Below are 14,098 nucleotides of genomic sequence, written 5' to 3' on the forward strand. Positions count from 1 at the left end.
TATATTTTGAGGGGTTTGTTCATATATCATTCATAGCTTGATTTATAGAATATATTATTCCTAAAATAATGTTTTATATGGCTGGTGACAGTATTTTCTGATTTATGGAGTGAAAACCTTTGAATGTCGAGAAAATAACATAAGAATTTTGAACGTGTCTTAATACAGTGTTCAGATTTCTTATGCAAATTAGCACATTTACTAATAAAATACTTAATTTGCATGTTTAATCATAATAATTCAGGAAACGTGTAATATAAAAATAATTATCATAACGTAAGTAATCAACTGGGGAAGTTTCCAGGTGAGGCTATTTAAAATTATCCCCCTTAAAGATCCTGCAGGATTGGTTTCATCAAAGCATATTTAGCTTCGGGAGGTAAAAAAGCGTCGCAGTTAAGAGTGACATTATATCTGATTAAATTAGCCACAGTCCTTGTTTAACATTTTCTCATTTAGACATTGTAATAAAAGGAGCAGATGGTAACTTTTAATTAAAAGCCAATGAAACACGCGGTTAAAAATAACTTGGAAGTCGTTTCGGCACAGTTGTTTATCGTGAAGCGTTTTTTAAGCAAACAAATTTCAGGTGAATAAGTAATCACCCCCTTCATCGTCCCTCTTGTTGTTGTTGTTTTTTTGTTCTCCAGGAAAGCCAGTGATGATCGTCATAGAGTACATGGAGAACGGCTCGTTAGATGGTTTCCTCAGGGTGAGTGTCACCTTCGAGCATCTCATTTCTTTAACTTTCCTAAGCAGTTCGCTAGTAATCGTCCCAGGGAGCAGGCAGTCCGCAGTAGGATCTGTGCATTGCATAAATATCATAAATCTTGTGCTAGAGCCGCTGCAGTGCTGTGACCTACATTTTTCCCCTCATGGTCAGCGAAGATGGCTGACCCGACTTGTGTTTTCCCTCTGTGCAGAAACACGACGGCCAGTTCACAGTCATCCAGTTGGTGGGGATGCTGCGGGGCATCGCGGCAGGAATGAGATACCTCTCCGACATGGGATACGTCCATCGGGATCTGGCCGCGCGGAACATCCTCGTCAACAGCAATCTCGTATGTAAAGTGTCGGACTTCGGCCTGTCGAGGGTGATAGACGACGATCCCGAGGCTGTCTACACAACAACTGTGAGTCAATTAAAGTGCCCACTCTCTCCACCCGGCGCCCTGTCTGAATCCTCTAATCAAGTCACAGCCGGTGCATGAAAATAGAGCAGGAGCACTCGTGCACGCCCAAGTAGTCAGCGCTGTTTTTAGTATGCGTAACAAGATGTGTGTCTGCAACTTTCTGACAGTTCAGCCTTTATGACGGGCTCATACGTTGTAAATGTTGCCTTATTTATGGCTAATTAACGTTTAATCATGCTTTATAGATGTGTTATAAGCCATTAATAAGAACGACTTTTGGGTTGCTTGGTTATCATGTGTACACTGTCATAACGAAGTTTATTACAAATGGAACATTTGGATGGCGGCCCTTTCTTAAGCCTTAAATTCACAACATGAAACAACAGCCACACTGAAACAACCAATCACAAGCGGAGCCAAAAAACAAGAACCCTGGAATATAATTTAATTTAAGCATTATTTAAGAAATATATATATATATATATATATATACACACACACATCATATCATAAAATGAAGTAAATAGCAAGTAGCCTTCGATTTAGTTATGCTAAAATGAGTGAATGTATTGACTTTCAATGGCCAGGAAATTAATTGCCTACTATTACATAATCTCAAATGTGAGGATTTGTATCTTTTATTTATATAATAGTAAATTAAGTATTTTTTTTAGACTCAAACTAAGTGAATTTAAAAATACAGGAAGTATAATTTAATAAAAGACTCTTTAAAATGCATTTGTCATTTATTTATGCAGGGAGACTTAATGATTTATGATTACCTGTTGACTAAAAAGAAGATGCATCTTTAATCTGTGATGCATAACAAACCTTTTTTTCTTAACTAAATTTAAGGTTTGTGCAATTTCTAAGCCTTTTAATGCTGATTTTGATCATTATCGGGATAATATCGTGAATAGCAGTTATTTTGGCCAGGATTATCGTGATATGATATTAGAATATTGTCCCATGCCAAGCTGTGTTTCAAATAAAATATGCATTCAGAAGTTAGGTCACATCCGTAGTTTTAATTGTAAATAAGCTAATTCTAATGAATATAGGAAACATTAATAAATACCAGTTACATCTTATAAACCCACAAAGGGTTCCGTCTCAGAAAATGGTGGTGGTATTGTTTTTGCTACTTTTGTGGAAAGTTTTTTGGACCATGTGTGTAACTAAAACTCTCTCTAATTGATGTTTTAGGGGAAGATGCAGGATATAATGAATGTGATCTTTGCTCCAGCCACTGACCTGCGTTTTACTGAACAGGGTGGCAAAATCCCCGTCCGATGGACCGCGCCGGAGGCCATTCAGTATCGTAAATTCACCTCTGCAAGTGACGTGTGGAGTTATGGCATTGTCATGTGGGAGGTCATGTCCTACGGGGAACGGCCCTACTGGGACATGTCCAACCAAGATGTAAGTTACTGCCTGATATGAAGTCATTAAGTTGCCTTGTCATTCTGCTGGGGGAATTCATCATAACCAAGGATCATAATCTTTAGTAAAAGAAAAAAAAAACGAACAAATACAGATATTCTTTTGAGTTTACAAGCCAAACAAAATAAATAAAAGACAAGCGGCGTTACTATCTTCTGACATTTGTTTTTATGAGTTTCTAAACCTGAAATAATGTATTGCTCCACAATGACTTCACAGATTACTTCCAATTTGGGACAATAGCTCTTTTACTAACTATCATCTGAAAGGGGGCAGGAATTATCTCCCACATTCATCTCCTATCATTTCTAAGTAAGTCATCCCACTAAAGTGTAGAAAATCACAGACTAAACTCCTAGTTTCTGCTTCATCTTTGAGGCTTTTCTTTTGAGGGATCCTCAGGAGAACCGCTCGGCCGGGACGGTAACCTTGGGCTTAATTATTTCAAGTCTTGCCATAATCACGCAGTCTGAATGCATTTGAAGGAGAAACAGTTCTGAAATGGGACACGCATGAAAATGAAGTCCTCAGAATATGGATTTGATGCTGGTTTTAATATAAACAACAGGAGTGGAAAAAAACATTGTTATGCAGAATGTTTTTTGATTCAAATGGCTCTAAATGTTTAGAATTACTTATGGTAATGTGGACCAGTGTGAGTTGCAGTGTTGAACCAATGAATTACGCAGACAGCAAATCAAGCAGATTGCACTGGTCGCTTTGTTTTAGACGTAGAACGAAAATATGTTGTGGGTTGCATTATGGGAAATGTAGTGTTTCCTTGCTGAACCTGTGTTCGTGTGTGAATATCAGGATGTATATCGACTTCTGCAGCTTTGATTTTTACTTTTTATGTATTTATTTTTATTCCGTCTCTCACAAACATCCCAACTTTATGAACCCAATACAAAAAATATGGACTATTCCTTTAACCATCCCTTTTATGGATGTTTGACAGTCAATGAAACTGGTAAAGGCCCCTTTACTGCAAGAGAGGGATTACTTTGCATCTCTCTTGTTGTACGTAAAACAAAGCAGGATTTATTTTTCAAAAACAAAACCTGTATCCCAAAGCAATGCAGTGATGAATATTATTTTAATAGGACTCCCTATAAATGAAGTCAAAACTCAGTCAAGCATGACAAAACAAGATATTTTCGCACCAGATTTGCAGATCTTAAAAAAAAAAGTAAAAATTCATACAGCTTGAAATTCCCACCTGACTGCTGATGTTGTGAAACTCATTTAAATTTAGAGATTCCGGCTTTCTATTAGGGGCTGTAATTAAATCTTTAAGGTGCCTTACCATCAAGCAAATTGTAAGAGCTGACTCCTGGCACTGCTCAGACTTTTCTTCCTCAAATAACACATTTAACACTTTTCAAGTCCCACAATTCTCTGTCCAAATTGCTACAATTATTAACTCACCAGCAGTTCTCTGAGTGCTGTTGCTCGCCTTCCTGCCAACTTCCGCTGAGGGAGTCGAGCGGCGCCGGACCATTTGAAGCCGTTCCGTATTGTTGGAAATTTGGCACATTCTGATTGATGGTGGATAGCAAGTTGGTTCGGTGCCTTAAGTTTCCTATTTGGCACCCGGCGTTTAGCACCCACAGCGACAGGCCTAAACATTATTAATATTCTCTGGCGCTCCAAAGATTGAACAATCTCATGTTAGAAATGCGAAACAAGATGGCTGGGCATTAACGTGGCATATGTGGTGTTTCGACGCTCCGCTACTTGACAGACATCAATGTCAGAAATGTTTGCACTTTGTCAAGATGTCAGCAAACATCCTCGGGGGATGCGGGAAGAACATTATTTGCATTTCCCCCAACTGTTTCAGTGTTCTGACACCATTTCCCTCCATGACTCACTCTCGTCTGAGCCATCCTGACAGAAATAGTTGATGAATATATGCAGAAACGTACACGTCCTTTTCCAATAAAGGAAGTTAAGCTATTCAAATCAAAGTGTTGGCTACACCTCCTACTCTCATGACATTGACTTTTAATGAACTCGGCGCTAAACTGCTCGCGTGATGCAGTTACAATAGAGTCCCTTTAAAGTCTCTCCGGAAAGATCTTTTCTATTATTTATCACAGCTGTATAAAGATAGCCCGTTGTTTACACAAATGTGGGGAATTAAACTCATAATTTAGTCTGCACTGTGCCATATAAGGAACCAAATACCTACAATTAAACCGTGACCTTGTAGGGCCCTGGATTTCAAAGGGTTTGGGGTTCGGATTAGGGTGATAATAAAAAGGTGACCAAAGAGGTTGGGGTTAGGATTAGGGTGATACTACAGGCTAACTAACAGGTTTGATGATACTAAATGCTGATACTAATGACCCATTTTGTTTTGCATTGCCCAGGTCATAAAGGCTATAGAGGAGGGCTACCGTCTTCCAGCCCCAATGGACTGTCCACCAGGCCTGCATCAGCTAATGCTGGACTGCTGGCAGAAAGACAGAGCCGAACGTCCCAAATTCGATCAGATAGTCGGCATCCTCGACAAGATGATCCGCAACCCTAACACATTGAAAACTCCAGTGGGAACATGTACAAGGTGAGGAGCTAAAAAAAACCCTAATTAATCATTTTGTGTGTGTGTCTTCATACAATAAAGAATTTGAACTTTTATTTTAGTGCATTAGTGGATGATCCAAAGTGTCCAGTGGATGATTTACCCTCTGTAGTTCACAGATGAAAGATAAATCCCGGGGGATCGATACCCCAAAGCAGCTCCCATGGCTTTATAGTCAATGGCAGGGCTTTTAAATCAATCTCTGTAATGAGTTCCTGGTACTTTAAAGTGCAGTGGGACTCCAGACCTCACTCTGACGTTTGTCAGATGAATTCTATTTGCAGTCAGAACATACTTTGCTGAGGTGAGATCGAGAGGTTCCAGCTGGTTAAAAAGCCCTTTATTATATGGTGACTGTATGTGATTAATATAGTCGGATTGAAAGATATTTTTCAGAAGCAGAAAGCTGACATGCTCCGTGTGTTTGTGAATTTCTTATTGATTGAAGCCTCCAATCAGTCAGTCAGACCCCCCCCCCCCCCCCCCCCCTTTCTCGCAATTTACTGCACCGCTGGATGCCTTTGGTCGTCGCTTTGTCTCGTCTTCTGCTTGATTGTGTTTTTCAGTGAAACGTTTCCTTTTCACACACGACATAAACATCACTCTGTGCTCATCCCGCAGACCAATTAGTCCACTGTTGGATCAGAGCACACCAGACTTCACCGCTTTCCGCTCAGTAGGAGAGTGGCTGGAAGCCATCAAGATGGAGCGATACAGAGACAACTTCACAGCAGCCGGCTACAGTTCCCTGGAATCTGTGGCCAGGATGTCAATCGAGTGAGTAGATATGAGGTCCTCGAGTGGTTTTAAGCATCGGTGGAGAGCGTTGACACCAGGTTGGATCTCACCTCCACTTCGCTTCCTTCCATCCCAGCCTGAGTAAACAAAATCCATTCTGTTGCATTTTTCATTCAAGCAGACTTTTGTTAGACTGCCACCCCATGAGTTCACTGTACATCTTCAGATCCTGGCCTGGGCCTTCGATTCCCCAAACAGAGATAACCAGGCTTTATTCCTTCCATGAACCAATACTTATACTGTATATAGTTTATGAAGAAGCCTCCATATTTATCTGTTCTCCATTGACTAAATATTTCTTTTCCATTTTGCAGTTTTTTTCATTGGTAGCCTCAACACTTACACAGATGGTTCACATTAAAAGCCTTCCTCGGGGCTCAAAGGGCTTAGTTCTTCCCGATCCAAGTTGGCTTTTAATGAGATCAGAGAGACAGAACAAACAGCAAAGTAGAAACCACATAAGAGTGGCTGATATATAAACTCAATGTATTGCAGCTTCTTCTATCTGGGATTCATTAAATGATATCCTCTAATTACAAACTGTCATCCACGATACATGAATAAATAAATAAAACATAACTAATACATGTTTTAAGAAATGAAAGTAAGCAAAAAAAACAACTACTATTTAGTTATAATTGTTCAAGAATGCATTTCCAAAGAGCAACTTCAAAATGACAGTACGTAACATCACAGTGTCACTGAGAAACTGTTTCCAAAAAGCAACTTCATAATAATAGCAGACAATATCAGGACATGCAATGAAAGTTCTATTTTAGAGAGCAGTCAGGGACAAGTATAAAAACAGAGATATTTCACACATCTCACCATAGCCTGAAAATAAATATATTATTTATAAGCTATATTGCTCAGGAGCTCAGTTAGTTGAGAGCTCTCGTGCACGTTAGTTTATCTAAAAATCTCACACGATAAAGCAAGTTTGATGTTCTGTGTGGGATTCAAGAGCTTCACTACACAAGTGATGCTGTGAAATAATGCCGATCTTTGGACAATTGCTTATCAAACCCTCCCATGTATTGTGTCCTCATCTCAAACTTGTGTGAGCTTATGGTTTGTTATTGCATTCTTACTAGTTGAGAGCATCAGCCCAGACTGCGGCTTGCCCTTTAGTTGTTACTCAGAACTTCCAATGACCATCAGATGTCAACATGCCTCTCCACATCCCCATAAAGTGCTTCAAGGATTAAAATAAACTTTCCAAACATACTTCCCAAGAAAAAAGATCATGCTTTTTTGCTATATCTTCCTTGGTATTTAGTTTTGAAAAAGTGTCATTGAGAAACAAGGCTTTTCCCTCCAGCTTTTACTCACAATAATAATAAAAGAAAAAAGCAGAGGCTGTGAATGGCGCTGGTTTTTGGGCCTCATGTGGTCCAGTGCATTGATTGATGTGTTGTCTTGTCTTCCTAGGGACGTGATGAGCTTGGGGATCACGCTGGTAGGCCATCAGAAAAAGATCATGAGCAGCATACAGACTATGAGAGCCCAGATGCTGCACCTCCACGGCACGGGAGTCCAGGTGTGACCGCATCGGACGGGACGAAAACAAACAAAAAAACAAAAACAGAACTTATCTGGAGCAGTGCCTGGGACGTAACCGGGAGAATCGTCAAAGTAAACGGACATCTGTCACGTCTGACTTTCTCCGGCTGTGTCTGGAGTGAAATCATTCCTTTGTTCCTCAGTGAAGGATTGTGGTCCGCCTTTTCAGAATGGGCACTAACGAGAGGAAAAGGGCAAAAAACTAAAACAACAAAAAAAAGAAACTACCTGGAAGACATGACTCTTTTTCATTTTTTTTTTTAAGCGCTTATGAACTTGACCACATAACAAATGGCGCATTGGAAAGGAGTTTGACGCTTCGGTTTCTTTAAGTTAATGAATGATTTAAGTGCACACCATGGCTATGGATTTCCTTTAAGAAAAAAAAAAAAAAAAAACTTGTCTACTTTCGGTGGTTTAACTTGTTTCTTTTTTTAATTTGTTGATGTTCTTTCTGTCGGGCCACAGTGACACGTTGTGGCCCGTGCAGCAGTTCCAATTTGGACTTGACAACAGGGTAAACGCTCTTTTATCCAAAAAGCAGAGGGAACTTCTTAGGTACAGATTCAGAGGTACTTTTTTTTTTGTGCTGCTGACACATGTTGGACTGTTTGAGCTGTTTGCAGTGACTCGTGTTTTCCTTCATGTGCTTTTGAAGTGAAAATGGTAACCTCACACGCTTGTTTGCAGCCAGAGTGTTTTTTTGTTTTTTTAGATGGTTCAAACCTTTCAATTCTTTTTTTTTTATTAAGGAATTTCCTAAAGAGTGCAACACTGAGGAGGCGAATTGTTCTTTGAATCAACAGACTTTTATATCACAGTAGCAATATCCTTCGTCTTAGTGTTCACTACAGGAAACGCAGAACAGTTACTTGGTTATTGAGTAGAATGTTGCAACGATTTTATCTAAATTGAAGCCACCGCAAATTGTTTTGCCATCATGTTGCACATGTTGTGTTTGTTTCAGTGCATTGTTGAGCTGCAAATAGACATTTTCAAGGGGTGGATCCAAGAGCGTTTGTAGACGTAATACTGCCTTAAAATGCGTTAGACTAAGTATTGCCACTATTTTAGGCACTTCAACGGCAATGCTTTCTGCATCCATTTAAAGGGTGGACAAGCTCCCTGTTTTTATTTGTGTTTTATTTTTTTGCTTCCTTGTAGTGTGATGTCTTTTCATCTGGAACTTGAACCGGTGAAATCAAGCGCACGGACGCGGTTTTAATGCCGCGAATGACACAGTCAGCGAAAACTAGCGGACTAAACAGCAATAATTACCAGGTAGAAACGGTCCTCAAATGAGATTTTTGTTTGTTTTTTTAAAGGTGCTAGGTTTTATCACATGAGTGTGCTGTGCTGAGGCAAACCCCGCCAGAGAGGAAAGGAGCATACCTTTTTTGAAAATGGGCTCGAAAAAGAAAAAAAAACTCCCGTGCCAAATCACCAGATGAAATAACGATGTCGTATTTTGCCACTATGATGTCTAAACGTGGCACGGGTGTGTTGAATTGAGTGGCTGGAGAGATGAAAGAGGCAACCGTTCGAAACTCTGGAAAGGTGCCAATTAGCCATGCTGACATCATCCCCCGACACCCAACATGTCCAGAAATCAAAGAGCCCCTTCAGGGTTTCCAGTCTGTAAAATGAGGACCAAACGACGGAGCTCAGACACAGATCGTGCCGTTAAACCCCGCCGTCCCAGCTCCACGGGCACGCCATGCAGCTCCCTTATTTATTCATGCGTCTCCGCCGCCTCATTCCTCACGGGCGAAGATGTGACGGGACATGCATTAAAGTGTCTCTTAAGATTGCTCTTCTTTTCTCCCGTACGGCTTTTGTATGGAGATCAGAGTTGGGGAAGATGTGCTAAAAGCCAATCAACCTATTCTGTGCCATCTGTCCCCACACACACAAAAAAGGAGAACGTTTCCTTGTTGACTATGTTTTACTGCAGTATTCCTTCAGAAGAAAATGCAGTTATTCAGCTGACACGTAAACAGCAGTGGTGAAGCTGTCTCATCCATATCTTCTACCGCTGCTGTAACCTCAGATTCATCGGTATGATTTAGAAGCTACAGTGCTCAGCTGCATAAAAAAAAGCATAACCACACCAGGACTCATCAATCTCAAGCTCACAGGCAAACAGCAAAACCATCACTAGCTTTCTTCATTCTGTCCGTCGTCCACATTAAGCCAGCGAAAGCTGAAAACACATCTTTTCTCTCCGTTTTGGCCACGAGCCTTTAGAAAAGCGTCTCCAGGATGGATATAGAGTGAGTGAGAAGGAGGATGTAAGCCTGCCTGGACACTATTACGTTAAGTCACCTATAAAGAGCTATCTTAGACACAGATGTGGACAGCAGGTATGCACAAGAGCAAAGACATCGTGCTCATTCGTTCTGGCACATATTCTTCTGGGCTGGAATGCAGGAAGTGGAAACCCTTTTACAGCCGGCATCGTCAAACATACGGCAACATACCCGACCGTTCTATGTTCGGCTGTCGGAAACAATAAACCAACGACGGGACTCCAGTTCTGCAGAATTCAGACAGGTGTTTCAGTTTAATGTGTGACCGTGTTAACTGGTGACTTTCAGCCAGATGAGTCTGTGGTCTGTTCGTGGTAACTTACGTAGATAATTAACAGATGTATTTAAAATCAATCGAAGGCTTTTACGAGGACACCAGGTAACATGGTCACTGGTTCAACCAAAACACCATTAACTCAAAAGTTTATGTCATGGTATTTGACATCCTGTGCATCACCACAGGAAACACACCAAATACATGTGTATATCTCACTAGTAAATATTGGGCCACTTGCTAATATATTCTAATCACTCACTAATGGACAGAGATGTGCATTCACAACCGTTGGTGGTTAATGCTCTTGCACAAGCTTCTGCACTCCGCCGTACTTCCGTTTCCCAAACTTAAGTAATTTACGTACAAACTACAAGAGTCTATAATTTGGGCGTAACCCTCTCTGTGATCACTGATTTATTTTTATTTATGTTAATGTAGCTGACAGACGTTGCGACCATTAAAAAAAAAAAATGGGATGCAGCTAAGGAGTATTTTCATCGTAAAAAAAAAGCCAATTCTTTTCAAAGTGGATCCATTGATCTAAAAAAAAAGCCCAGTTTATATCTTCAATGCCTTGTTTTTTCCAACTAGCTGTCAACTAAATTAGATATCTAATTAGAAAGCAGAGAGGACGACGACATCCAGCAAACATTCACTTTCAGGTCGGAACGCGTACATTTTGCCCAAAGATCTTTTCATCAAGTTATTATTTCAGCTCTAGATTTCACTGGCAAGGAATGACAGGCCTTTTCTCTTTTAACATTGATGAGCTGCAATCAAATTAGTATTTTATACTTGTTCCTTTGTCTGACAACAGAAACAAAAAATTAATGACTACGAGCGTGAGACTGTACGAAAACTCTGGTGACAGAAACCAGGTTCAGGCCCCGTCTGTGCCACTGTTTAACCAGATGTTTGCTGGGTTGTGTCGCCAACCCAGAAGGAGACTGAATGTTTACTGTCGTCCAGCTGCTTCGTGAATACACATATTTTTAGGGTTTAGGGTTTTGAATGATGGTAATGAAATGTGGTACTGCCCAGTTGCTTTTACTCACTTCTGTGACAATGGAAAAACATGCTGAAGCATTTTGTTGGAGATGCTAATACCTAGCCTGAAGTCACTGTGTGTGCATCTTAAAGTCAAACTGAAGTGAAAAATGCCTCTTTAACACTTTAAAATCACATTTCTGGTCATATTGAGCACCTCCTCAATATGCCACCATGTTTTTCACTGTCTTCATATTTTGATATCAATTCCAATATCTTTTCCTTCCTGGAAAACAAAATTATGATGCGTGGTTACATCATATAGTACCAACCAATGTCAACCAATAATATCGTGACATCCATAAATCCAACAGTCTGCACAGAGCTGGAGAAGGTCGTGAGCTAATCTTTTCAATAATAAATCATCCGAATGTTACGTCACGCCTTCTGATCCGGTTTCACTAGATACTCGACATACAGCTCTCTGCTTAACTTTACCATCATTCAAAACCCTAAACATTAACCTCTAAAAAGGTTAACAAACAAAAAACCTTGTGTAGGTTGCATGTTGTTTTGTTTTGGGGTTTTTTTTTTATGTAAACTGCGTTTCCAGAACGATCCTGCTTAGTGTGGATTGGATCCATTTTCACTGTGGGACTCACCTTTGTCAGGAGACACCAGGAATTAGCCCTGACCAGCTCGGAGCCCCCGTGTCACCCACACCCACACACACACACACACACACACACACCCACCCACCCTTTATCCATACAGCAGAGCTCAGCAGTTGGGCCTTGGCCAGACCTTTGAATTGAATACCGGCATGAAGTCATTCAGTCAGCACAAAACTCCCCAGTTCACAGGCAGCATTCTCTCTCTCTCTCATCCCCACTCCCTGCGCTTATTTTTTAAAAAGAGGGCCCCTGGAGGCCCCTCACACAACCCACGGTAGAATGCCTAGTTTTTTGTCCTGTGCTGGGGAAACAGCAGTTTGAGCCAGATTGAGATTAAGGCCAGGATACAATCGATTCTAACTCACCTCGAACCTTCACCGCCAGAAGTCACTTTACCGTCTGTTTTTCTTTTCTTTTTTTTTTTCTTCTTTCTTTCTTTTTTTCAGCTTGGTTCATCCACATTTTAAACTTCAGGTTGCTCAACTCTGGACAAGAAAAGTTGTTGTTGTGGCTCTTATTTCAGCAAAAACACAAAAAAAAGAATACAAAATGTAAAAAATGAAGAAAAAAAAGAACGAAAGAAACCTGCAGGATGTAGAGATGTTGGTTGGAATCAGGAATAGCAGATAGAGTATGAAGTTATTTTTCAAATCTTGTGGTTCAGCAGTTGGAAATTAGTGTCACCTCTTTGTCGAGGCGGTGGATAATTCCAAAGAGTGCAGCACTGTTGATTGTGTTTGAGGGAGACGAGATTTGAGGGGGGTCTTTGTATATGTACTAATTGTAAAACTTGTACATTTTATTTATATTGTTTTTTACACATATTACTCAGTAGAGAGCTCTGAATACATTGAAAATGCACTATATTTTTCTATCTCGCAGATGAATTATTGTCACCCACAAGATTTCAGTTGTACATAATTGTTTTGTTTTTTTCATTTAGGACCAAAGACAGATGATAGGATTTCCATCTTTACTTTGACTTTGACTTTGTTTTGCATTTTAGTTAGTTGTACAGTAATTCAAATTGTCAATTTATTATTTATTTTTCTGTGATGAAAGTATTGAGAATATTTACTGGTCAAAAGTATTTTCCCCAAACAGCAGAACTGTAAGATCATTTAATTAGACAATTTCTTGTTACATAGACAATTCTTTTTGCTTTGTAACCTTTGTAATAGACTGTACATATATTTTTGGAAATATAATACAATCTCTATAGAAGTTTTGGGTGTCCTTTGCTGTGTTTTTTTTTCATCATTGGCTCATCAACTCATTTCCACACCATATGATGTTCAGATAGGTATCCACGAAAGACATCAGCCATATTTGGTAAATCAATGTTTTCTTTTATTTAAATACATTTTTAGTCCATAAAAATGCATTTTAGTGGGATACCAACCACTCTTCAGCATCAACTGTCAACGAGCTCCAATGTAAAGCCATCGCTGTCTTTATTGAATGATCAGAGGCACTGGCGTATTATGAAAGAGGGAAAGTCCCCACAGTTGGAAAAAGTATATTCACATGCATATTTATCACGCGAAAAAAGGCTTTAAGCCAAAGCAAATAACAAATAACAAATGTTCCCCCTAAATATAATAATATATTTTTTAGCAATGATAATTTTGCTAGGAAGAGCTTCCAATTATGAAGAACCCATGCAGACGTCAAATATGAAAACAAAACATTACTACACAATTGTGCACACAGCATTAGCAAGCACGAGAAATGAGCACATGTAAAATACAATCAGCATGGGACACAAATAAAACAGGGCTTTAAACAGGGTTTATGTCCATGAGTCTGTTGCCCCAGTGCATGCTGGGATGCGTCTCTACACATGAATGAATGGATGGATTTTATTAATCCCACATTATGAAATACCTCGTATAAAGGCAATCACGAAAGCAGATCTATTATCCCTCCCTACTCATTGTGCCTTTGTTTCAAAATAAGAGCACAATCCTCTTAATGTGTTTGGAAAAACAAATTAGCTGGATGAGCTATAACGAGATCAACATGATCACAGCATGTTAGCCTGATTACTTAAGCCATGTCTGAAGAACACCACTGGTTCATCACATCAAATAATGAATTAAAGTTGTTCATGAATAGCTCTTGCTTTATCCCATGTTGCCGTGTTCTGGAAGGTATAAGTGGCCATATAATCCATTAGTCAGAGGGACTTATATAATCTTTCAAGCCAAAGTTTGTTCCTTAGCTTTTAAGGTAGACTTTTATTAATAAGATGCAGCTATGTTGATGTCCAGCAGGGAAATTCAGTATTGTCACAATAAGTTTCATCTCTTCAATGTCTTTTTTTA

The 14,098-nt window shown here is 39.7% G+C and overlaps 2 protein-coding genes across 8 annotated transcripts in view; both read left to right on the forward strand.

Annotated features, from left to right (window-relative positions):
* Positions 1 to 12,995, forward strand: part of epha7 (eph receptor A7) — a 79,553-nt gene extending 66,558 nt beyond the window's left edge. For 4 of the 7 annotated variants that reach the window (XM_084029921.1, XM_084029922.1, XM_084029923.1 and 1 more), the window contains exons 12-17: positions 651 to 712; positions 924 to 1,133; positions 2,340 to 2,555; positions 4,952 to 5,145; positions 5,785 to 5,940; positions 7,393 to 12,995. In XM_084029921.1, the coding sequence (XP_083886047.1) occupies positions 651 to 712; positions 924 to 1,133; positions 2,340 to 2,555; positions 4,952 to 5,145; positions 5,785 to 5,940; positions 7,393 to 7,507 (953 nt within the window). In that variant the 3' untranslated portion in view covers positions 7,508 to 12,995. The remainder of the gene's footprint in view (positions 1 to 650; positions 713 to 923; positions 1,134 to 2,339; positions 2,556 to 4,951; positions 5,146 to 5,784; positions 5,941 to 7,392) is intronic. The other 3 variants (XM_084029925.1, XM_084029926.1, XM_084029927.1) reach the window with 1 other exon arrangement.
* bach2b (BTB and CNC homology 1, basic leucine zipper transcription factor 2b) overlaps positions 1 to 14,098 on the forward strand; it is a 476,383-nt gene that overhangs the window by 18,418 nt on the left and 443,867 nt on the right. The window lies entirely within an intron of this gene.

The sequence above is a fragment of the Eutrigla gurnardus genome, assembly GCF_963514095.1.
Source record: "Eutrigla gurnardus genome assembly, chromosome: 16".
Lineage (NCBI taxonomy): Eukaryota > Metazoa > Chordata > Actinopteri > Perciformes > Triglidae > Eutrigla > Eutrigla gurnardus.